Raw genomic sequence first — 24,243 nt, forward strand, 5'->3', positions numbered from 1 at the left:
AGCTCTGGAGCCAAGCCTGCAGCCCAGGCGTCCGCCCCTAGCACGCGCGGAGTACTCTCCGCTCAGCCCTCCTCAACCCCGCCCCTCAGCGCTTCCCTGGGGATGGGGGCGGGGACTCCATTAGCAACCAATTAGCGAGGGGAGGCGGTCCTGGTTGGCGCATTGCTCCTTGGGTAGTGTCCCTAGTTACTGTTGCTAAGGCTGCGGCTCGCTGGAGGTGGTGGGAACCCGAAGTTTGGGGCGCCTGGGCCTGAGAGGTCAAGGGGCAGTACAGTGCCAGAGGAGGAGATGGTGAAGCAGACGATCCAGATTTTCGCCAGGGTGAAGCCCACTGTCCGGAAGCAGCCGCAAGGGGTACGGGTCGGAGCAGCGAGGGTGCGGGAGCCGCGGGGCCTCACTGGCCGGGGGAGGGGCGGCCCGCGTGGGGCCTGGGCCCGGGGGAGGAGCTGGGCTTAGGGCGCAGGGTGCCTCACGGAACCCTGCACGCTCTGTCCGGGGAGCCCCGCTGTCAGGACTCGGACAGACAGACACCCGGGCTCTCCCATCCAGCACAGCCCTGTGAGCGCAGACACACGCTCCACAGAGCACATGCATACACCCGGGCACACCTGTTCCCCCGGGGGCAAACGCATGCCCTGATGTGTGTTTGTACACTCACGTAGGCTGCACCTCAACTAGGCACACGTATTGCCCCTTCCTGGGAAATGGTCACGCATCTCTGCACACACACATGCACTCAGACTTGTGTCCCACACTCAGGCAAGGCGTGCAGGAGATGCGTGGCCATACGTGTCTGAGAGGTTGCAGATAATAGATTCAAATACAGACACACAGAGGCTCTGCACGCAGTAGGCCCTTAGAATTTGTGGACTATATTTCCACTCCGCAGCAGAAACATGAGCTCACTGCATATGTAAATAGATATTTATGCATCCTGACACAAAGAATACTCATCTACTCTTCATTCAGAAAACATTAGCTGAGCACTCACTCAGTGATGGCGAACCTTTTGAGCTCGGCGTGTCAGCATTTTGAAAAACCCTAACTTAACTCTGGTGCCGTGTCACATATAGAAATTTTTTGATATTTGCAACCATAGTAAAACAAAGACTTATATTTTTGATATTTATTTTATATATTTAAATGCCATTTAACAAAGAAAAATCAACCAAAAAAATGAGTTCACGTGTCACCTCTGACACACGTGTCATAGGTTCGCCATCACTGCCTAGGTTGTGAGCTCAGAAAGTTACAGAGAAAGTTAAAACTTTGCCCTTGCTCTGAGTAGAGGAACTTTGAAAGCTTCTTAAATGTTTCAAAACTTTGTTTTCTCTCCTTGGAAAGGGGCACAGTCATTCTTACTAATGTGCTTTGTCTGCATTATCTCTAGTTTTCATGAAAACCCTGCAAAGTTAATGCCATTTTCCTCATTTTGTAGATGAGGAAACAGTCTCAGGATGAATAATGTGCCCAAGCCACCCACCTCTCAAGTGGCAGAGCGCTGCTTTTAACGTAGGATTTTTTTAATGATTATTATTCCAAAGCTCTTGGCTCTTCAGACAAAACCTTTTTGTCTCACAAAGTGGGGATTTAGGCAAGGGCAATCTGAGTCTTATTAATCAGTGCCTGGAATGGGTGTATTACTAATATTTTATCTCTAGCCCATATCTATGTTTCTACACTGGGCACATGTATAAATGTAACATCATAGCATCTCATAGCTTAGCGTTGACCATGTGTAATTTTTGTATTTATGTATTCTCCTCAAACAAGGAGAATATAGTGTCTTTGTCATCACTTTTTTTTTACCCATGAAATGTATTGAAAAGATGAATGAGAAGTCTCCAAAGGAAAGATTGGCTTTTTTAAAACAAGGAATAAAGCAGTATAGAAAGTTGATATGGGTTTCTTCCTAATTTCTTTCCTCTTACATTCACTTACAAGAAGGTTTTAAAAAGTGCATCCTATGTAAAAGGTGTATGTAATGCCCGCCTCCCCTCCTCCCCCTAGACTCTTAGTAAAAATGTTGAACTTGTCCACATGAGCTTTGCAGTCAGAAGCAGGTGCTTAGATATGGTGATGTGAGAGGATAGAGGCAGAACTGTGGATGGGTTGATGGAGAATCTTGGATTTAATATTGAACTTTCTCTTTTCTTAAAATGCAATGTTTGGGTATTTTAATGTGCCTTCTTTTGCATTTCTTTTGTGGGATTCTGTGTAGTAGATTGGTACTCCACAAGTGTTTTGAGGTGTCATACTGTATTTTCATAATGTCAGGTTTCTGACCGAGATGCAACATTATGCCACATACATAAAACCGAGAAAGCACAGATGAACAAATTTTGAGTTAGTGTATCCCTGCTCTCCCTTAGAAATCCCACTTTTAGCCTCCTATCTTTTTTGCCCCCAAAAGATTGTATGGTTGTTTCTCGAACTGGAAATGCTGCTTGTAGCTTTAAACCAAGAGTGATTCAAAATGGGTTTTTTCTCTTCATTTTATGGTTCCACTGCTCCATTAATCTTATTTCTTAAGGCACTACAGTAATTTATAGGCTAATAAATCAGAAAATACCTAAGATGAACCTCTGATAATGGCAGTGCTTTTTCATTTGTATTCTGCTTTGTGTATTTTGAAATATTTTCATATTCATCTTTTCATTAGATCTAATTGTCTTCTATTCTTAAAAAACTACTCTATCTCAAATACTTTTGTGACTAAGGATAGGAAGTCTATCTATTGGACTAAACACATTTTCTGGTTATAAGGGGCTTTTCTTAATGCCCCAAAGAATGGCTTAATGATGGTGGAGAGTCGCTATTCCTATGCTAGTAGCTGTTCCTCCTTGTCTTCTGAACACTGAGTGCTACAGGGTTTTTGTTGTTGTTGTTTTGTTTGTTTTTTGTGGTTTTTAAAAAATATTTTTATTGATTTCATAGAGGAAGGAAGAGAGGGAGAGACATAGAAACATCTATGATGAGAGAGAATCGTGGATTGGCTGCCTCCTGCAAGTCCCCCACTGGGGATTGAGCCCACAACCCAGGCATGTGCCCTTGACCGGAATCGAACCTGGGACCCCTCAATTCGCAGGCCGATGCTCTACCCACTGAGCAAAATCGTCCAGGGCTCTTTGTTTTAATGCGTGGCAGCCCTCACTCGTGTATGTTTCACGTCTTACAATCCCTTTTACTTACCTGTCTGGGCATTAATCTTTTTTTTTTTTAATGTAGTGACCTACAGGATATACTTTTTAAATGTCTCTTGAGAAAACCTAGCCATAAAGCCATGCACCTGATGCCATTACTTTCTACAAATAATGTCATTTTATGGAGATTCTTCACTAGAAGTCTGCTTAGGAACATTATTCAGATTTTCTGGAGATTTAGGTAGGCTTTTATTTGTTTAGGAATATGACTTTCCCCCATAATCAAGCATCTAATTGGGTCTTAAACAGGAAGTATTGCTTGTTAGGAATAATTTTATTTCCTGGTGAAAGACAAGAAGTCTTTCTTAAAAACCTCTAAATCTAATGACTAACATTTTTTATGGTGCATTACAAAATGCTTCCTTTCCATGACGTCATTTGATCCCTGCAGCAATCTTGTAAAGGGAGGCAATTCTGTTTTCCTCATTTTAGGTATAAGGAACCAAGATTCTGAAGTGGTGGCTGGTCACACATCTGGTAAATTGAGATTAGCATTGGGCCAGGTCTTTGGACACAAAATCATAGGCGTTTCTTTATTCCACATGAGCTTTTTATAAGCTTGACTTTTGATATTTTCTGGCCAATAAATAAAGGAGTAGGTAACCAAGAAGACAGAGAATATTAAGTTGAAAGGAGGTTGATTAAGACCCTTCATTCCATATCAGCTTAGTGGTGAAGTGACTTTCCCAGGTCATTTGCTAATTAGTGGCTGAGCTGGAAGTACAACCTTGAAAATGACATCAAAGACATGAGATATACTTGTCTTTTGAAACCACATATCTTTTATGAAAAGCCTGAATATGTGTCATGAAAACTTGGGCTTCTTTGAACATAACTTGAATGAGAGCATTCTTTTGAGCTCTCTGAGAAGTCTCAGACCTAGTCCTTTTTTCTTCTTGTCTAGCATTTTGTAAATGCTCAGAAAAGCTGTTGCTTGTAATAAAGTGTTAATTTCTCGTCCATAATTCCAAAGCAATATTTATATAAAATGGTGTTTTCAGGGTTATTGGTTTCTCAACAACAGAGATACTAAAAAATGTTCAGATTTGAATATTAGATTGTCAGAGAGGATCTGAGCTTTGACAGAGCATTGATTTAGGTTTTACCTCTTGTTCAATTTCATATATTTGTTTGAGGCTGCGCACAGTTCAAAGAGGAAAATTACCCAAATTGTACTATGTTTTGACTTTTTATCTTAAAAGTATATTTTTTATAAGATTTCAGTGCACAGCATAATAATATGGTCATAGTTCAAGCCTGAAATCCACCACTTTATATTCATTTGCTGTCTTCTTGTTTGCAGATTTATTCCATAGATGAAGATGAAAAAGTTACACCCAGCTTGGAAATTATCTTGCCTCGTGATTTGGCAGATGGATTTGTGAATAATAAGCGAGAAAGCTACAGATTTAAGTAAGTGTATCTTTCTCCTTGTTTGTATTTGTTTTGCTATTGAACGAACACATACTGCACTCATATCCACGGTGAAATCCTTAGCACCATGCGCTGGGGAGAAGGCAGGGCAGTTCTCTGTCATCTGGCGGATGGAATTTTTTTAAAAAATATATTTTATTGATTTTTTACAGAGAGGAAGGGAGAGGGACAGAGAGTTAGAAACATTGATGAGAGAGAAACATCGATCAGCTGCCTCCTGCACACTCCCCACTGGGGATGTGCCCGCAGCCAAGGTACATGCCCTTGACTGGAATCGAACCTGGGACCCTTGAGTCTGCAGGCCGACGCTCTATCCACTGAGTCAAACCGGTTAGGGCTGGCGGATGGAATTTAAGTTGTCTTTTCACTGCTGTGCCCAAAGCTGAAAGGAGGGTATATTTCTGTATCCACCATGGTATCCCAAGGTCCCAGCCTTGCCTTGCCACATCAGCGTTATCCTTTTCCTACTTGGCTCTCTAGGGGTTAGCACTGACAGGAAGTTCATTGCATGACTAAATGTTATTAAAGATAAGCACTTAAGGTATAATCTGTATCCCATATAGGTGAGCCTTCTTTATAACATAGGTGAATATACAGACCTCAGCGCATGCATGAACAGCCTATATCTGTACTGTCCAGTGTAGCAGCCACTCGCCGCAGGTAGCTCTGAAGCACTTGAAGTGTAGCTAGTCCAAACTGAGGCTAGTAAGTGAAAAGCACATAAAAGATTTTTGAAAGCTTAGTATGAAAAATGTAATGTAAAATATCTCAAGAATATTTTCATAGCGACTCCATATTAAAATGATAACATGTTTAATAGATTGTGTTAAGATATATTAAAACCAATTTCACCTGTTTCTTTTTACTTTAAAAAAACATGGCCACTAGGACATTGTAAATAACATTGATGCTCCCATAATGGACTGCATTACATTGCTCTTGGAGAGTGCCGAACCTGCGGTTCAGGTGAAAAGTACCAAGCGGCCACCCTTGGACTGTCACCCGTGCCTTTAGTCCAAACACTCTCCAGTAGCCAGGCCTGGAATGTTGGGATTATGGCTAGTTTATACCGTCTTTATTCTCCAGTTTCAGATTATGTGATGTCCTTTAATGCCCACTTTTGATTTTTGGAGACGTTTGAGCCCAAGTTAAACCCATATTTGATCTGTGGCTTGTGCTTAGGTGGCGGATTGCTGGGTGCGGCTGAAGGCATCCTAATTGCGCTCTTGCTTTTCTTTCTGAACTGTTTTCCATGGTCCTTATTATGTAGCTATTCCTGCCCTTGCCCCTTGGATAAAACCATCCTGGATATTTTATTTTTATGGTTCTCTCTCTCTCCCTCATATTTATGTACTCTTATTTGTTTGTCTCATAAAGTTCTCTGGTCTGCACAACTCTGCCCTTTGTCGGTCATGCATGTATCTCTCTCCTACTTCACCCATCGTCTTGTGTTCCTTTCACAATAAGTACAAGCAGGATTGCTAGCAATTGCTCACATAGTGGTGGTGGGGGGGGGGTCCTCACCTTGCCTTTTTGGCTCCCCATCTCCTTTCATTCTGTCCTTTAAGAAGTAGCCTTACAGTAAGTGACTTCATTTTTCTGAAGGGGCATTCTCCCACTGGTGTAAACTTGCTACATACCTTAGTAGCTATGAATTCATGATAGCTGCCCTACACCATTCTCTACAGGCCACACTTTGCTAAAACATTTTATTCAGCATGCTTCTGTTTCAGCATGTTGCCAATGATTAAGAAAAATTGGCCATGTCGCTATGAATTGGCCCTTTCCAAAGTATTCTTTAGGTTATATAGATACAGAGAGAATTTAAATATATGGTTATTGAAAAAGTGCTGTTTGCCCTGGAGAATATTATGCTAAGCGAAATAAACCAGAGAAAGACAAGTATCACATGATCTCACTCATATGTGGAATCTAATGAACAAAATAAACTGATGAACAAAATAGACCCAGAGGCATAGAACCATGAGCAGACTGATGAACAGACTAAAGGTGGGGTGAGGGATGTGAGGATTCACCAGGGAACTTATATGCATATATGCATAACCCATGGACACAGACAATAGTGTGGCAAAGGCTTGGGAGGGGCAGGTATGGGTAGGAGCAGGGTCAATGGGGAAAACAAAAAATAAACAAAAAAACAAAGCAGACATCGTAATACTTTCAATAATAAAGCTAAATTTTAAAAATAAATTGTAAAGAAATAATATCACAAAGAAAAAGTGCCGATTGCTTATTTTAAAATCACTTGATCATTCTTTCTAAATCCCTGAATTAGAAATATTGGTTTGGTATTTTAAATAAAGATATTAATAAAATATTTAACTTATACATATGATCAGAGATACCTGTGTAAGCATTTTAAGGCTGTTTTCTCCCAAGAAAATCCACTTACCCAATAAACATTTATCGATCATTCACTGTGAGATGTTTTCATGGCTAGGAACACAGCAGGGAGGGCAGCACAGCCCCTGCTCTGATGGTGCTTACATTTTAGTGGGAGGAGATGGGCAAGAAGATCAATAAATACACTGTGTATCAGAAAGTGTTAAGGGCCATGGAGCCAAACAAGGCAGCGAAGGGGACAGAGGAGTGCTGGCGAAGGGCAGCAAAGGGGAGGGAAGGTGGCAGCATTTCACAGGCCTCTCAGGGGAGGTGGACAAGAGGGCGACATTTGAACAAGAACTTGAAGGAGGCAGGGAAGCCAGATATTCAGATATCTGAGGAATGGGAAGTCCAGGCCAAGAATATAGTGAGAGCAAAGTCCCTGAGAGGGGGGGATGCCTGGCTTGTTGAAGAGAAGGCATCTGTGTGGCTTGAGGAGAGTAAGCTGGGGGTGGGGGGGGTGGGGGAGGGCGTGGGTGGCAGGAAGAAGGTTAAAGGGGCAGCAGAGTGGCCAGATCATATGGAGCTCTTCCCGAAGTGCCGTGGGAGGTAATGGAGGATTTTGATCAGAAGAATGAAACAATTCCACTTAAGGATCATTCTTGCTCACATGTAGCAAATAAACTAACTGTAAGGGAGTGAAGGAGACCAGGCAAGACATTTTGGTAGTTTGGGCCGGGGTAGTAGCAAGTGGAAATGTTGAGAAATAGTTGGATTCTGCAAGTATTTTAAAGGTCAGAGATGACAGAGTTTGCTGATGGGTTGGGTGTAGAGTGCAATGGAAAGAGAGGCGCCAAGGATGCCCTCCGGGTTTTGGACGGAACTTCTAGAAGGATGGAGCTGTCATTTCCCGGGCTGAGGAAGGCCAGGACAAGCCGTTTCTGGGTGGGGAGAGGTCAGTATGTGCCAGATTTGAAATAGACTTTGGAAAAAGCCTACACAACCTCCTCATGATGAAAGGGCCTCCTCGGAATCAGGAAACCCAAGTCATGTCTCAGGGTGCATTACTGGCTTGCTCCAGGGCCACGAGTCAGTGGCTTTATGTCCCCAGGATAAAGCAGCCTCTTCCGCTGTAAAAGATGACACTCAAGTTGGTAAACTATTTTGCTCTGCAAAGGATTTCAAAAAGTAGATGATCACAATGCCTTTTCAGATTACTGTGCAGCTTTAATTATAAAAGATAAAATGTTTTGGGATGATGATTTGATGTTTAATGCTATTGTATGGTTTATGGAACCCCGGCCATCTCTTTGGTTTACCTGGTGGTAGTTGTCATTCCTGTTACTTAAGGAAGTGGGGCTGGGAATGGCTGTTGACGTAGTCAGTCATCGTCAACCTGGTAAGGAACCAAATCAGCCTCATCCCCATCCTCACAAGCACCACTGGGTCTGTGTTCAGTTGTCGCAGCCAGCGGGGCCCTGAACAGCACAGAGCGGCCGTGCCCCCTGTGTTTGTATCTGGGCCCTGGTGCACGGATAGGGTGTGAGGCGTGCTCTGGGCACCCACGTTAATGCCGTTGTCTAAAACATAATCTTGCCTGCTGAATGACGTAGCAGCCAGAGTGCCCTGCCATCTCTCTTTGTATATGGTTTCATTGTTAGTGCCTTCAAATGGGAGGTTGATAAGCTATACGCAGGGGTGGGGAACCTTTTTTCTGCCAAGGGCCATTTGGATATTGTTAGCAATAAAGTCAGTGGTGGTCCATTTTCGAGGCAAGGCATTTAACCCTGAATGGAAAATTCCTGGTAGTTTGCTTGCATAATGGCCTGCTGATGTGACCAAGTTCAGGCACCTGGAGAGTCCCCAGGCAAACAGGATGTTGGGGAGGGACAAACTGACAAGGGGACTTAAGCTGGGAAGGAAAGAATACCCTCTAAGGAAATAATGAAACTTAGGTGACGGTTCCGGGAAGATTGTACACCCCACAGTTCTCAGCCAATGATGGGCCAGGGGAGGGACCTGCGCACCAGGGAATAAAATACTGGTTGTAACCACTTTGGGCGTGCCTGCCCAGCAGACACCCGATCTCCCAAGACCTGACTTTAAACGCCTTGTTTTTGCTGTAGTTTGTGTCTCCATGTCCATTTTCTTTTGTTTAATTTTGGACTGGTGAGTGTATTTGTCACAGATATTTATAATATTACTAGAGGCCCGGTGCACAAAAATTTGTGCACTGGGGGGGGGCGGGGTCCCTCAGCCCAGCCTGTGCCCTCTCGCAGTCTGGGACCCCTCGGGAGATAACGACCTGCTGGCTTAGGCCTGCTCCCGGGTGGCAGAGGGCAGGCCCAATCCCTAGGTGCAGCCCCTGGTCAGGCTCAGAGCAGGGCTGATTGGGGAGTTGGGGCGCCGCCCCCTGTCATGCACAGAGCTGCAGGGCGATCAGGGGTTTGGTTCCTGCCCCCTGTCACGCTGATCCCGGTGCTGGGAGGTCTCCTTGCTCAGCTGATCCCAGGGCCAGGACCCCTCTCGCTCTGCTGATCCCAGGCCCTGAGGCCTCTCTGCCCTGCCGCTTCAGGGCTGTTTGGCTTCGCTCTGCTCGGAGCCTGAGTATGCAAATTAACCGCCATCTTTTAGCTTCTATAATTGAAACATTGTATCTTTTGGAGTTGTTGCTTCAGGAGCTCAGAGCCCCCCAGCTGCAGACGGGGAACCTTGGCTTCCTCATGCTGGGGCAAGCAAGCCTCCCTGTTCGCATCAGCTGCCTGGCTGGCGGCCGCCATCTTGGCTGCCAGTTAATTTGCATATCTCGCTGATTAGCCAATGGGAAGGGTAGCGGTCGTACGCCAATTACCATGTTTCTCTTTTATTAGTGTAGATTCGCGGACCATGTAAAATTCTCAACTTACCAATGATTTCATGGGCCTTCTATGGCCCGCAGGCTGGACATTCCCCACCCCACCCCTGCGCTATAGGGATGTTTTGAAATTCATTTTGATTAAAGACAATGAATTCCATTTTATTTTATATTCTCAGCCCCACTCCAGATAGCCTTCTGAACTCCTCAGTTGTGAAAACAGTCCTACATTTCACGTAGTCTCTACAGTAATCGAAGATGTGCCCAACTCACTTGTGTAAGGTTGACACATGGGCCGACGGTTCCCAAGCCACTCTGAAAGCTGCGTAGGATGCCCTCAGTGTGTTTGTTTTAAAGGCTTTGCTTTAAAGCATCCCGCTGACCCCCACAGTTTTTATTTTGAAAACTTTTCAATATGCTGAAGAGGTGGAAAAACAATGCAACCAACTCTTCCTGTATTCTATGTGGGAAATCCACCAATTGTTAACATTTTACCTTATGTACTACCTTCCTTCTCTCTCTCTCTCTTTTCTCTCTCTCTCTCTCTCTCTCTCTCTCTCTCTCTCTCTCTCTCTCTCTCTCTCTCTCTCTCTCTCTCTCTGATGTTTTAATTTAATGGGGGACAGACTTGCTGGTGGCAACTCACCACACTGTAGAAGAATAGGTTGTGTGTTTCCTGCCCTGGGCATTCCTCGGTGGGTGTGACCCTGCACTAAGCCAAGTGAGCAGCAATGCACGAAGCGTGAACTTGACTCCGTCACACCTCCCCATGCCCAGCCCTGCCAATCTGATATGGACTTCTCTCTGCAGGCCAGTCTATCTTCCTTCACCTTTTGGACTTTTGACTCATGATCCACAAAGTGAAGTAAAGTTCCCTGGAAATGAAGTAGCCAATACTAGGATGTTGTCCCTAATGAGTGGGAAGTAAACTTCAGTACAGCATTTTAAGACCAAGTTCAATCATCCTACGTTTCACAGCTGCCTTCTGTCCTGACAGGTCAGACATCAGAGGTTCTCTGGCTGTTTACATCCTGGTCTTGGGTTTCCATTTCATGCCCTTATCTCGATGTGCATCTGATGCCAATTGCAGACACTGCCCCCCTTGAGAGCTAAAAGCACACAGTTTGTTATTTGGTTCAAAGCCGCTGCAGCGTTTCAGAGGGATTTATTGTGCAGACCCTGTCAAAGCAATACTGTTTACCCGCCATGTGTATACAGGGAGACAACGGCGCAGTGTGGCTGGGACTACAGGCCAACATTGTGCTAGGGTAGGTAAGCCCAGTGCGGTAAACATGGGCTCATTTACAGAGCCGTCAGAAAAAAGGAAAAAAGATTAATCTGATAGTGTGTGACGGCCCAGCTTTAAAATAATTACTGTTTTCACATTTGCAGATTTCAAAGGATTTTTGATCAAGATACAAACCAAGAGACCATTTTTGAAAACATTGCCAAGCCCGTGGCTGAGAGGTAGGATTTCCCGTGTTCTGTTTAGTGGGTTAGTGGTTTTTCATCATGTCTTCAGTTATCAGATCATCGTGGTAACGTGCCTCGGTGTATTAGTTAGGTACGCAGGCTGCAGGGTACGTAGTGACGATCGCATTAAAACCCTTTATTCGCAGAGCTGTTTGTTTTAGATTTAGACTCCGAGCCTCAGAACAAGCCGGTGTGATAGACGGAATAGCTCTGTTACTCCCATTTGAAAGCTACATAAATCTCGGAGGATCAGAGAGATTAAGTGGCCCTGTTCCGGTCAATGGCTGGTGGTGCAGAGCCCCAGGCGGTGTTCTGGTAAGGCCGGAGCTCTTCCCTCAGCCCCGTGTTCCAGGGGTTAGATGGATGTGGGACTCGGGGTGGGTGACACCTAGGAGGCCTGCTAATGGCTGACCCAGCTCCACCTCAGTGTAATAGCTATATTTCACAGCCTGGTCCTTCGCCTCGAGGACCCTTTTATTTCTGTGTGTCCAGACCAGGGGTGGGCAAACTTTTTGACTCGAGGGCCACAATGGATTCTTAAACTGGACCGGAGGGCCGGAACAAAAGCATGGATGGAGTGTTTGTGTGAACTAATATAAATTCAAAGTAAACATCATTACATAAAAGGGTACGGTCTTTTTTTTCAATAGTTTTATTCATTTCAAAGGGGCCGGATCCAGCCCGCGGGCCGTAGTTTGCCCACGGCTGGTCCAGACAGTTTCAGTCTGATGACTCTAAGGACAGCGCCACCTGAGAACACCGCATAAATCAGAATGCCGTTTTACTCATGTACGGTATGCCGGCCAAGTCCCCTCCCGCAGCTACTACTTAATGAGGTTGCTTTCCGACCCTGAAATCATCTGGGTGATTTCAGTGACCTAATCACCCCCAGATATACCAATCTTTATGATGAAAATGAAAGCTAGCTGCTAAATAACCCCTTTTCAAGTCCATTGATCAGTAAACCCTTTGCCAGGAATGCTGTTGGAAGCACATTGCCTCATTTTTCTCTCAGACCCTGTTGCATGAATCCTTTTCAAACCAAGCCCTTCTTCCCCCCCACCCCAACTTTATTACTGAGATATAATTGCCATGTACCATTGTATAAATTGAAGGTGTACAGCATGTTGACCTGAAACAGTTATAAGTTGCAAAATAATTATCACTATAGTAGTAGCTACGGCCTCCATCTCATCATATAGTTACATTATGATGAGAACATTTAAGATCTGCTCTCACGACAGCATTCAAGTCTATGGCACAGGGTCATTAGTCATCATCACCATGCTGTGCATCAGACCCCGAAACCTGTTAACAAAACTTCTCTTTTAACAATCTTTCCGCGCCGTGGGTGAAATGCAATTGAGGAGGCCTAAGTTGTTTTACTCAGAGTCGGAATCTGATAACAGGTCTTTAGGTTAAATTCACGTCTCCTAGACGGGATGTCACACTTTTCTAAAAGTCTCCCTTTTTACGTAATCTTTAAGGATATGTCCTTTTTCAGGGGGTTGATCTCAGGCATCTTATTTTGAAACTTCCTAAAGTCGCCCCTGGAGGGACCGCAGTGCCTGTTTCCTGGATGTCTGTTTCTCCTCCCATGATGCCCACCTCTCCCAGCCCCGGCCCATGTCACCCTCAGCTCTCGCTGCGCCCTCTGCAGGGAGCGTTCTTCCTCCAGAATCTGCATGATTGTCTCCTCAGCTCCTTGAGGTCTCTGCTCATGTATCCCCTTCTCAGTGAGGCCCTCCCTTGTCACCCCATTTGAAACCACTCCCTGCCACCCTTCCCTGTTTTCTTTTTCCAGCACTTGGCACCAGCTGAAACGCGGTGTAGTTTGATTACTCATTCGTTTTCTGTCTGCCTTCCACAGTGGTTCTCAACCTTGGCTGCACATTAGAATCACCTGGGAATCTTTTTAAAATCCTGATTTCTGGGCCTTATCCTCCGGAAATTCTGTTTCTTTGTGATGGGGTGAGGCCACAACATTAGTAACAAAGAAACAGAATTTCCGGAGGATGAGGCCCAGAAATCAGGATTTTAAAAAGATTCCCAGGTGATTCTAACGTGCAGCCAAGGTTGAGAACCACTGCTCTAGATCAGTGGTCGGCAAACTCATTAGTCAACAGAGCCAAATATCAACAGTACAACGATTGAAATTTCTTTTGAGAGCTAAATATTTTAAACTTAAACTATATAGGTAGGTACATTGTTACTAACTTAATTAGGGAACTCCTAAGGCTTGGGAAGAGCCACACTCAAGGTGCCAAAGAGCCGCATGTGGCTCGCAAGCTGCAGTTTGCCAACCATGGCACTAGATCAAGGCTTCATGAGGGCTGGGGGTTTGTTTTGTTCACTGACTTACAAAGACGCCCACCCCAACAATGACATGATGTGAAAAGCGAAGGGCAGGAGCGTCTTTATCCAGGCTGCCCAGTGGTCCGCGTGGGTCACATCTTCCATCAACAGGAAACAGTCCTCTTTGTCCAGACTTTTCTCCTTGTATCCCATTTTCCCCTGAAGCTGTTTTAGCTGATGTTTGTTTTCTGTTGGCCTTTATGTGGTTTATCTTTCGTGATTTCTTAATTCAACTGCCCTGGGACGTTTTGTTTCTAAGTATAGATTTGGTAAATAAAATATAGCTGGCTTTTGCCTTTTTAGCCAAATTCAACTGGCTACTTTCACCTGCTTATGTTTATTGTGATTGCCGTCATGGTGTTCGGAGGTGTTCCTCCCGTCTGGTTTTATGTTTTCCATTTATCATTCCCCATTTTCCCCTTCGAGCTGTTGGCTGGTTTGTGCTCTTTGTTGCTGCTAGTACTTTCCATTTTCCCTCAAGGTGTGCATTGCATTTCAACACATCTGCACAGTGTAAATTCAGATGTAAACTTACTTGTGCTTTTCTCACTATCTGAAATTTCTGTCTCTCTGTTTGTCTCAGGGACCTTAGCACACTTTTATTTTGTCTTTCCAGCTCCCCTACCACTTCAAATGTTGAAATCAACTGAGAGTTTCTTCTGCGTCACTATTAATCGTTTTTATTATCAGCATTTATTTAAATCCTTCTCTTTTTTTTGTTGTTGTTGCTCATCACTGTTTCTTATACTCATGCCTAGTTCTTGGATCCCTTTTTAGTTAATCATCCTCTAATGATTTTTTTAGTGAGAATTCAAGATTGGGGGCTTTCTGAAGTCCTTTGTTTTCCTTCACAGTCAAATGGCAATTTGGGTGTAGAATTCTGGGTTACAAGGTCCTTTCTCTGACTTCTGTGAAGAGAGTGCCCCATGGTCTCTCTGCATGCAGTGCTGCGGAGAGATGACACTGTCCCTCTGTGTCTCATTTCTGTTTTAGGAGATGCCTGTTTTCACTTCCTGGATGTTTTAGGGAGTTTTTCTTTTTACTTGTCTTTCTGACATTTATATCAGTGAGTCCAGGTATGTTATTTTGTGTGTATTCTTCTCTCTCCTCCGGTCACTTCAATCTGAAAAGTCTTATAGTCAAGCTCAGGGTTGTCACATTGATAATTATTTTGATAATTTAAAATTAATTTCCTTTCCTCCAGCATAGCCATTCTTTCTTTCTGGAACTTCTAGTTTCAGAACCACTGGTGTTGTCCTTCACCTATTGTAACGGTCCATTCAGTCTCAATCTCTGTCTTTAGGTTCTGGGTTCTGGAAGACATGGCCAGTGCAGTCTGTGAGCTCGATCATTTGCTTTTAGCCATGTGCATGCTCTGTCACCTACCTTTTACAGTTTTTATTTTTACAGTTTTATTTTTCATTTAGAGGAAATGAAAGCCAGTCTAGTCTCGTGTAAGGCTGGGATACCCTCTCTTTTCCCTCTGAAGACAGGTGTGCTCCCCTTCCGACACATGGCTCCTTTTCCTGTCCCCTCTCCCTTACGCGGACGGTGGACGCTCTCCCACTGCCCGGTGTGGTGCTCTCTTGGTGCAGGCTGCCTGGGATAGTCGAGGGTTCTCCGTGGGGGCTCTTTCTGTCCTGGAGAGTGCCATTGTCTGTCTGAGGTGCTGCTTGTGTTCTCTGGGTTCGCCCGGTGTGTGCGGGGAAGGAAGGCTCGTGCTGCCTGCGAGGGTGTGCCCTGAGCGCACCTGCTGGCCCTGAGGCCCTCTTCCTCCGGGGCTGCTTGCCACCAAGGTCACAGTCACCCTCCGGGCTCCTGTCTGCGAGGGGTGAGCTGCAGCAGCGGCTGGGCTGACGGAGGCGGATTCATGTTTTCCTTTGACCCAGCTCTGCAGGAGAGAGTTATTAAGCAGATTAACGTAGTCATTAAGAACCTGGGGTGGGGGTCACCGTTTGCATTGACTTTATATACAGAATGTGCACACTTCATGCAGACTTGTGTGACTTTGAAATGGTAAACATCAAGTATCAATAAAGTCTCATTTATACACAACAGTTAGAGAAATGTTTATCTCACAATTTAAAGACTGGTCTAAGAATTACACAATTCGGCAGGCTGGGAAAATAGAAACTGCCACTTTAGATGTTAAACAAAAACGCCTGCTCTCACCCTCAGAAACAAATTCCCAGCATACAATCCAGTCACTCTCTATAGGCCCTTTGCAGCTGTTCTGTTGGTTAACACATTGTAGCTTAATTCTGCTTACTGTATACAATTAAAGCAGAATAAAATCCACCAGACCTCTTTCCCCAATTCTATAGTTCAGGAATCCCATTAATGAAGACTCATCTTTTCCTACTTAACCCAGATCAGTGACATGACGGCCGAGCTGCATGGCTGGGGTGAGAAGTTGTGAAACTTTAACGTTGTATCATTGGAAATTAAGGAGAAGAATCTGTGTGGTCATTACTTCATACATCTCCATTAGGAAGTACTTCACATGCTGCCTCTTGGGAACTCTGGTTTTCCTGAAATATATCCCATATTTTTTAGACATGTTAACAAAAGCTGTTTATCCTACGAATTTTGCTCACTGGTTTTGGACTAATTTTTGTAGAGAGTCTTCAGGAGGTGCACAGATGCGCATGGTGGGTGTGGATGGTATTGCATCCTATCAAGGAGTTCACAGTTTCAGGTGATGTTTTACCAGGCTGGCGTCCGTTGATCTCGGGAGTAGGGAGTGGTCTCGCAGGGGAGGCCTAAGGCCCAGGCCAAACATGGCGCATTATCCTGGAAGGTCCATTTTACTTGAAGATTTAGGGAGATGACTTTGGAGTTTAGACTTTTCTGAGATCTTACCACATGTAAATCTGCAGAATTCCAGTCTTCCAGCCAAACTTATGTTCTACCTAAAAGCTTGGGTCAGAGGACATTTATTTTATTTGGGAATAAACAAGTTTCCAGGGAGAGATCTGGGGAGAATGTGGACGTGTGGTGTTTCAGAGGAACACGGTGCGTGAACAGGGCGCACGCTGGCAGCACTGGTCACGCCAGTGACGCAGGCCCCTGTGGCTGGCACCGGGCAGTAAAGCATCTGCTCTGCAGTAAGGCGACCGGGTTGGGTTTTGAAAAGCTAGTCGTCACCTTGGGAACCATTGCTTTCTAACCTTGAATTTACCGTCGATGAGCAGTATGAAGTGTAGCCTTTCGATTTGCACTACAAAGAGGGTGAGGGACAAGGAAAACTTGCAGGGCTGCCAGCTCCCCTTGGAGGAGGATGTGCTAGGCTGCTCGTGCACCTGTGCCCTGGCTGATGGGCTTGGGAGAAAGGCTTTTCTCATGGGAGGCACAGCCCCCTGCCCCGCTGGGCGCTCACCTTGGCTCTAGGAGACAGGCTTTGCTGATGATGCTCTGGGTTGCATCGCTCACCCAGTCCTGCTGCATGCAGAGAAGAGATCTTGCACCTTTAAGGTGAGGAGACCAGAATGGAAGAGGAGGAGGCCACAGGGGAATATTTAGAAAATAAAATCAAGTCTCATTGGTCAGTTATTCACCTCTGCATACTCATGCTTCTACCAAGTCTGGCTCAAAACATTCGCCATCAAGTGGAATAAGCTCATTCTGGCCCAGCCCTCTGACAAACTCACCATGCGACTGCATCAGACCTGTCACCTCCGAACCACCTGTGACCTCTGAGAAAGGGGATGCTATAATACCAGCCTACCAGGGTGCTTTGAGGGTACAAGAATGCACCTGAAGGTACTAACCACCTGTTCAGTGTCAGAGGTGAAAAATTAGAAATCTCTATTCCTTTGCCACTTTACAAATATGCCCATGGACCTCTGGCTCCAGAGCAAGCGGAAGTAGACACACTTCTCTCTCTATTCCTCTCACTAAGTACAACTAAAACTCTGGATATTACATATTACATTAAAAGGCTCCGAAAGGTGGTGTGAAGAAGGTAGACTGGCCAGGGACCTTAGAACCTGAGGCATGGCAGTGAGTTTCCTGGTGTTTTTTGTTTGTTTGCTTGTCTTTGTTGTGTGTTTTTGTTTGTTTGTTGTTGTAGTTTTTTTTTTTTTTTTTTTTTTGCCCCTCATATATCCGAAATGGATGCTGGAGAAACTGGCAATCCAGAAACACCAATAGGCTGAGACACAGGTGATAAGAAGAGTCTGCCCTCTACAGCCAGAGGACCAGGGAAGGGGCAGCCTAGCAAGGCAGAAACCTTTAGAAGCTAGTTGTGCTGCCCCATCCAAATACCATGGACAAAACCCACAGCCCCAGCCCCCATTTTGTTAGCCAAGGTCGGGCTGTAGCAAGGTACCTGAGCCCCCACTGACAGGGTGATCTCAGAGGAGGCACTAAGTTGTCACTGCAAGTCACAGGGGACCCTGAAGTCACCACCATTCATAGTGGCTGGGCCTCCCTACCTGGGGGGTATCAGTGACGAGCAGCATGGTGCACCCCCCTCCTGTCTAGGGAGGTGTCCGTGGAGGCCTCGAAGGAAGGCTGAAATCTCAACTCATCTCAACTCACCTGCAGGAATGAGGCCCCTCCACCGGCGTTAAGAAAGGCTGATGAGGAACCTGTATCTTCACCCCCACTTGACACTAGTGAGGGGCACACTAGCACCATGTCAGAGGAGGCCTGCTAAAACAAAAGAATTAAGTGTGATTTAGAATCTTACAGCATCATACCCAAACTCTCCAGGGTACAGTTAAACCACGCATCAAATATCAAGAACCAGGAAAATGTCCACCGGCAGGAGAAGAAACAATCACAGATGCCACTACATAGAAGCCCAGGTCTTGGAAGATGTGACAAGGGTTCTCAAGTAGCTGTTACAAAAATGCTTCAACCAACCAACCAATCAACCAACCAAAAACAGACATAAAAAGTACCATGTGAGAATTTTAGAACTGAACAGAACAATAACTGAAATTAAAAAGAAAAAAATTTGTGGATGGAGAGAGCAGAGGAAAGAATCAACAAATTTGAACAGAAAGAAAACAGGCTGGAAAAAGGAGCAGATCCTCAGGGACCTGTGAGAACTGCTGCGAAAGGCCTAACATGCATGTCATCGGAATCCCAGAGGAGACGGGAGGAAGGGAGTAGGGTTGAAATGTTTTATAAAAAATCATGGTTGAAAATCCCCCACATTTGGCAAAAGTCATAAACCCAGAGCTTCAAGAAATAGGTTAAAGTCACAGAAATTCACTCCAAGACAAATCATAGTCAAACTTTAGAAAACTAAAGCAAAGAAATAATCTGAATGCAATGAGAGAGAAATGATACATCACCTACTGGGAAAAATAGTTTGAATTACAGAGGATTTCTTATCAGAAATCATGGAGTCTAGAAGAAAGTAGCAGGTGATGAGAGAAAAGGACTCTCAGCCCAGAATCCTATCCTTCAGGAATAAAGGAAGTAAAGACATTTGCAGACAAAGGGAAACTAAGACTACTAGTCACCAGCATACCTCCCCTGAAAGAAGGGATTTCTTGAAAAGAAGGTAAATGAAAAAGAATGCATCTTGGGACATTAGAAAGGCAGAAAGAATAATGGAATGAGCAAAAATATGCATGAATGAAATTAACTTTCCTCCTCTTGAGTTAAAAAATATATGTTTGGCAATCGAAGCAAAAATGACAGCATTGTGTGATGACAATCATATCTAATAAAGAGGGAATATGCTAATTTACCCTCACACCATCACAAAGATAAGGAGGGAATATGTTAATTGACTGCCATGCCCTCAAAGATGGTGGCACCCACAGCCACAAGATGGTGGCACCCAGTCCCCTCAGCCCCACCAGGGCAGCAGGTGTGCAACAGGCCCATGGCCCACCCCCAGGCAGGCCTGGCCGCTCCGCGCGCCTGCCTCTGGAATCCCCCAGTCCCCTCAGCCCTAAAGCCGCCCAGGGCCGGCCTGAGGTGCAGGCAAGCCTTGGGTGGTGGTTTCCCAGCTGCCCAGGGCCGCCTGAGGCTCAGGTAACCAGGGACTGCTGGTGCTCAGGTAACTAGGGTCGGCCGAGGCTTGTGCTGCCGGCAGTGGCAGCAGCAGAGGTGTGATGGAGAGTCGCCTTCCCCTGATTGCTGGGTTGCCTTCTGCCCCTGAGGGCTCCTGGACTGTGAGAGGGGGCAGGCCGGGCTGAGGGACCCACCTCCAGTGCATGAATTTTCATGCACCAGGCCTCTGGTAATATTATAAACAAGGGAGTGGAAAGGATCTTAGAGGGATGTAAGGTTTCTACTCTTTATTCAAACTGGTCAGATGTCACCATCAGTAGATCTCTGTTGTGACAGAAGGTTGTGTATCTTCATTGCAATGGTTGCTGTTCAAAACCAAATAGAACTCTACAACCATACTGTACCATTGTCAGTGTCCTGGTTTTGATAATATGCTATAGTTATACAAGGTGTAACCATAGGGGGATTTGGGGGGAAGGTACACAGAATCACTCTGTACTCTCTTTATAACTTCCTGTGTGTGTTTTTTTAAAAATTATAATTATTTCCGAACAAAAAATTAATATTCCCAGATATGAGAATTTTGTGTCATTTGTTCTGTAATGTTCTTCTAGTCAGCAAATTAAGTAATCTATATTATTAGATTAGAACTTCTCCCCCCTGGGACTCAAATAAACCTAATCCCATTTGACATTCACAAAAACATGCCTGGCAGTAAATACTCTGTTTTTCTCAATGTTGGCTTTCAAGCAGAAAACACTGGTCACAGCGGAATTATACAAAAACTCATTGACTCCCACTGATCTGTTCAACTTCCGGCCACAATTCCATTTCACCAGATGCATTGTTTATAAACATGTACCAATGCTTGGCTCCACTTCCTGCTACACTAATTTCTTGATAACATTGCATTTATGGCTTTTGTGATCCTACTAACTTTCAAGTTGAACACTTCTTATATTACATTTCCAACTAAAAACATGGGTTTGTGGTTAAAAACAGGAAAACCAATCAGCTTAAAATCGTGAAATTATTCAAGATAATGACCTTGAGGTACTCCACCAATATCTTAACAAAGAAAGAGGGTACGTTTGCCTCCCCACCTACAGCGAGTGAATTTGGAGACAGCAATGGCAGCCCATCTAACAAGCACAGACTACGAACGATGCACATTGCAAATATGGATTTTATTATCGTGGGTAAACAAATGAGTCTAATTCGGGATGTTTCTTTTTAAGAATGACCAGTCAAGAAATTTTGGCAGTGATAACTACAAGTTAAAGCTATTTGTAATTTATTGGGTAAAATACCTCTAAGCAATGGCCTGCGAGTTGTGTGGAGCAGTATGGTCGTGGAGACTAGGAGTTGCAGGGAGCAGTGTGGTTGTGGAGGCTGAGTTCTATGACAGCATACGCACATGGTATGAGAATCTCTGGGTCCGTGGGAAGAGAAAAAGCCTTGCTGGGATTAGAAGGACAGTAGAAGGACTGGCTGGTGGATCAGAGATGCCGCAGTGATATGACTCCTCCATGAGAAGGGACTTGTCCTCGTCTGGCACCCCCTCAAGCAGATTCTGAAGCCAGGATTCTAGCGACAGTAGCTGATGTGGGAGGTAAGGCCAGGAGGCAGCAGTAGGGGAGCGAGGAGGTGAGATGGAAGGAAAGGAAGCTGCTACTAGGTACATTAAGGCACCCAGCCCCACCGGTGTCCTCTGGGGGACGGAGGGGACACGGGACTGTGCCTCAGAGTTGTCCCCCCAAAAGGACAAAGGAACACCTGTTCCTCATTGTCCGGAGGCTGCTTCCAGGGTGTTAACACCTTGGCACGCGCAGCCTCACCTGTGTATGAGTTGAGAGCTTGTAGGCAGCACAGATGTGAGGGCCCAGAGCCACGGGCCTCGCACTAGGAAGCCATCGGTGTGAGTGGGAGGGGGGATGTTCAGCAGGGGGCGGAGCAAGCTCCCTTCTGCCACAACACACCCCCATTTCTCCCGTGGCAGCCTGTAGACCTGGCTTCTCTCCTCAGCACTTACCCTGACTGCCAAGCAGATTAACACGAAATACAAAAGGAAAGCAAAAGCCAGGGGTATAAACACTGCAATACCAGGGGAGGGGAGGGGAGGAATTATCTGCCCATTGAGTGTGGACGAGAGCTCTCTCCACTTTTCCCCCAAACTCTGAAAGTCACAAACTCAGTTTCATTTTGCCCGTCAATTCTGGAGGTTAGTAGGAAACTTCCCTCATTCATACACAATTAAAAACCTTCCCTTTTATGTTGCTGTCCCTCAATCGCATCACAGGTGTTCCCAGCTCAGGGCTTTGCACTTGCTGGGCCCTCCGCCTAGAGCTCTCCGCTCCCTGGTTTGCTCGTGGCCTCTGTCTGTCTGTTCTCTACAGCGTGTACCACAGACTATGCCCCACACGCAGTGCTTGCCTGGTGTGGGTGTTTATTGCCTGCCTCCGCCCACTCCAGTGTGAACTTCATGAAGATAAGGACTCTCTCCTGGTTCGCTCCTGCACCCCAGCTCCTTAGGAGCCGCCTTCTCGCTCCTGCCGAATGCATTCCTGTCGGGCTTTTGCTTTTGGTTCCTTTCTGAAGGACTTTTCGGAGAGAGGCCTTTTCAGTGCATCTAAAATAACATGATAGATGGCTGCTTTTTTTTGGTCTAGTCTCGTGGTTCTCAAAGTGTGGTTCCTGGGCCAGCAGCATCCACATCACCTGGGAACCCGGTAGAAACGCAGGTTCACAGGCCTCACCGACCTACTGAGGCCGAGCAACCTGCTTCCACAAGCCCTCCGGGTGACACCCAGGCACGCTGAGGTTTGGCGGTCACCGACCGGGTGTAACGCTTCACGCCGGTATCCGTGCTGTTTGTCTGTAGGGATATCTTTCTCAGATCTGAGGTGCACTTTAAACAACTTTGCAGTTTTGAAATTGATGTTTGTTTATAATTTACATCGCATTTATTTCTCAGATAAGTTGAAGCAACCATTGTATTGTCAGCATAGGCTTCAGGGCCTGAGACTGTCAGGGCCTGCTGTTCAGAAGGGCACCCGTCTTGATTTCGTACTCTGTTGTTAGTCCCTACAGCATGATGAAAAAGAACAGAGAAACCAGGAACTGTTTGTTCCTGATGCATGCTTCAGCTTCCCGCTTTAATACTTAATAGCTGTGTGGCTCTCGACAAATTCATCTGTCTGGTTCTCAGTTTTTTATCTGTAAATGGGGAAAATGACACTTGAATAGCTACTTCATTTGCCATGATGATCAGATGAACTGCACAGGAAAAAAACACATGTCCCGGGATATAGTACGTGCTCAGTGAGTATTAGCTCTTATCTGTTGTGGGTTCCCCACCAACATTTCCATAGAAAAAGATTTTGCAATTCCAATTCAGGGTTTTACCAGGAAATGAATCTTTTTCTTTGTGAATATTTTCCCCTTGAGTTGTTTTAGATTTGGTTTCTTCTGAGGCACACATTTGCAATTCTTATCATCGATCTCTATTTTAGGAGCTGAGAATGCATTCACAGATAATTCTGGTTATTACCAGTCACTTTAATATCCTTCAAAAGAATGGCCTGTGAAGAAAGGAAAGAGAACGCAAAGCCCTCTGCAAAAATCCTTCCTGCATGCATGTGTGGGATTGGTTACATCTAGCACGGTTCTTCTGTAATTACTTGAATGTATAATTGACTGCGGAATTTACAATTGAAAGCACAAACAGACTTAAAATATGATGTTTCAATCGTTTGGGGAAATATAGCCACACATGTGCCCAGTGCTTTGTCACTTGCAGGTCTACATGCCTTCCTCAGCCAACGTTGCTTTCCTCGGAGCAGAGCCCCTTTTGCAGAATGTCTGTCCTTCGCGGGGAACGTGGCCTTCCCTTTTATGCTTGGCCAGGTGCTTTTGGTCCTGTGGTTAGTGTGCTTCTTGCTGAGTGACATGAGCAGACTTACCTATTGCTGTGTGGTAACACTGAGAATGCATCTCCTTCTATGTAGAGCTGTGTCAAGCTCATTGGACTTTCACGTGTATTGTCTCCGTTAATTTTTGCAATAGCCCTACAGGTAGGTAGGTATTGTTATTCCCGTTTTAGATGAGAAAGCCGGGCTCTGAGCATTTAACGGACTTCTGCAGGGTCATACAGCGATTAGGTTACTGGGCTGAGACTAGAATAGGTCTTCCTTTCGAAGTCCCTTGATCCTTAAATTGCTATATCACATGACTGCATTTACATATTTTATTTCATTTTATTGCAGCCCTTTGCTAAGTTCACCGGGGAGGTTCATGCCACTGAATCGGTGGATGTTTTCAGGCCTCGTCCTGTCTGGCCTCTGGGCAGCATTCTGCGGTGTCCCCTCTTTCTTCCTGGCCGCTGCAGACAGGCACCGCGGGAGGTGTGTTTGTCCTGGTCAGTGTCGGGGGCTGAGGTGTGGAAGGTGAGAGGCACTGCCTTTTTACTTGCCACCTTCTGCACTTTTTCCCCCCTGTGCTCCAGATGTCCGTGATCTGTGCGGTCCTTTAGCTATCACACCCTTTCCCAGGGTTCTGCCAGATTTCGGGTGCTCTAAACCAGCGGTCGCCAACCTTTTGGACCTC

At 45.3% G+C, this 24,243-nt stretch overlaps 1 protein-coding gene across 1 annotated transcript in view; it reads left to right on the top strand.

Moving 5' to 3' along the window:
- Nucleotides 1-201: 201 nt before the first annotated feature.
- LOC132237631 (kinesin-like protein KIF6) overlaps nucleotides 202-24,243 on the top strand; it is a 156,741-nt gene continuing 132,699 nt past the window's right edge. Inside the window, exons 1-3 of the mRNA XM_059702258.1 lie at nucleotides 202-354; nucleotides 4,507-4,616; nucleotides 11,227-11,301. Of these exons, the coding sequence (XP_059558241.1) occupies nucleotides 289-354; nucleotides 4,507-4,616; nucleotides 11,227-11,301 (251 nt within the window). The 5' untranslated portion in view covers nucleotides 202-288. The remainder of the gene's footprint in view (nucleotides 355-4,506; nucleotides 4,617-11,226; nucleotides 11,302-24,243) is intronic.

The sequence above is a fragment of the Myotis daubentonii genome, chromosome 6 (genome assembly GCF_963259705.1).
Source record: "Myotis daubentonii chromosome 6, mMyoDau2.1, whole genome shotgun sequence".
In the NCBI taxonomy this organism is placed as follows: domain Eukaryota; kingdom Metazoa; phylum Chordata; class Mammalia; order Chiroptera; family Vespertilionidae; genus Myotis; species Myotis daubentonii.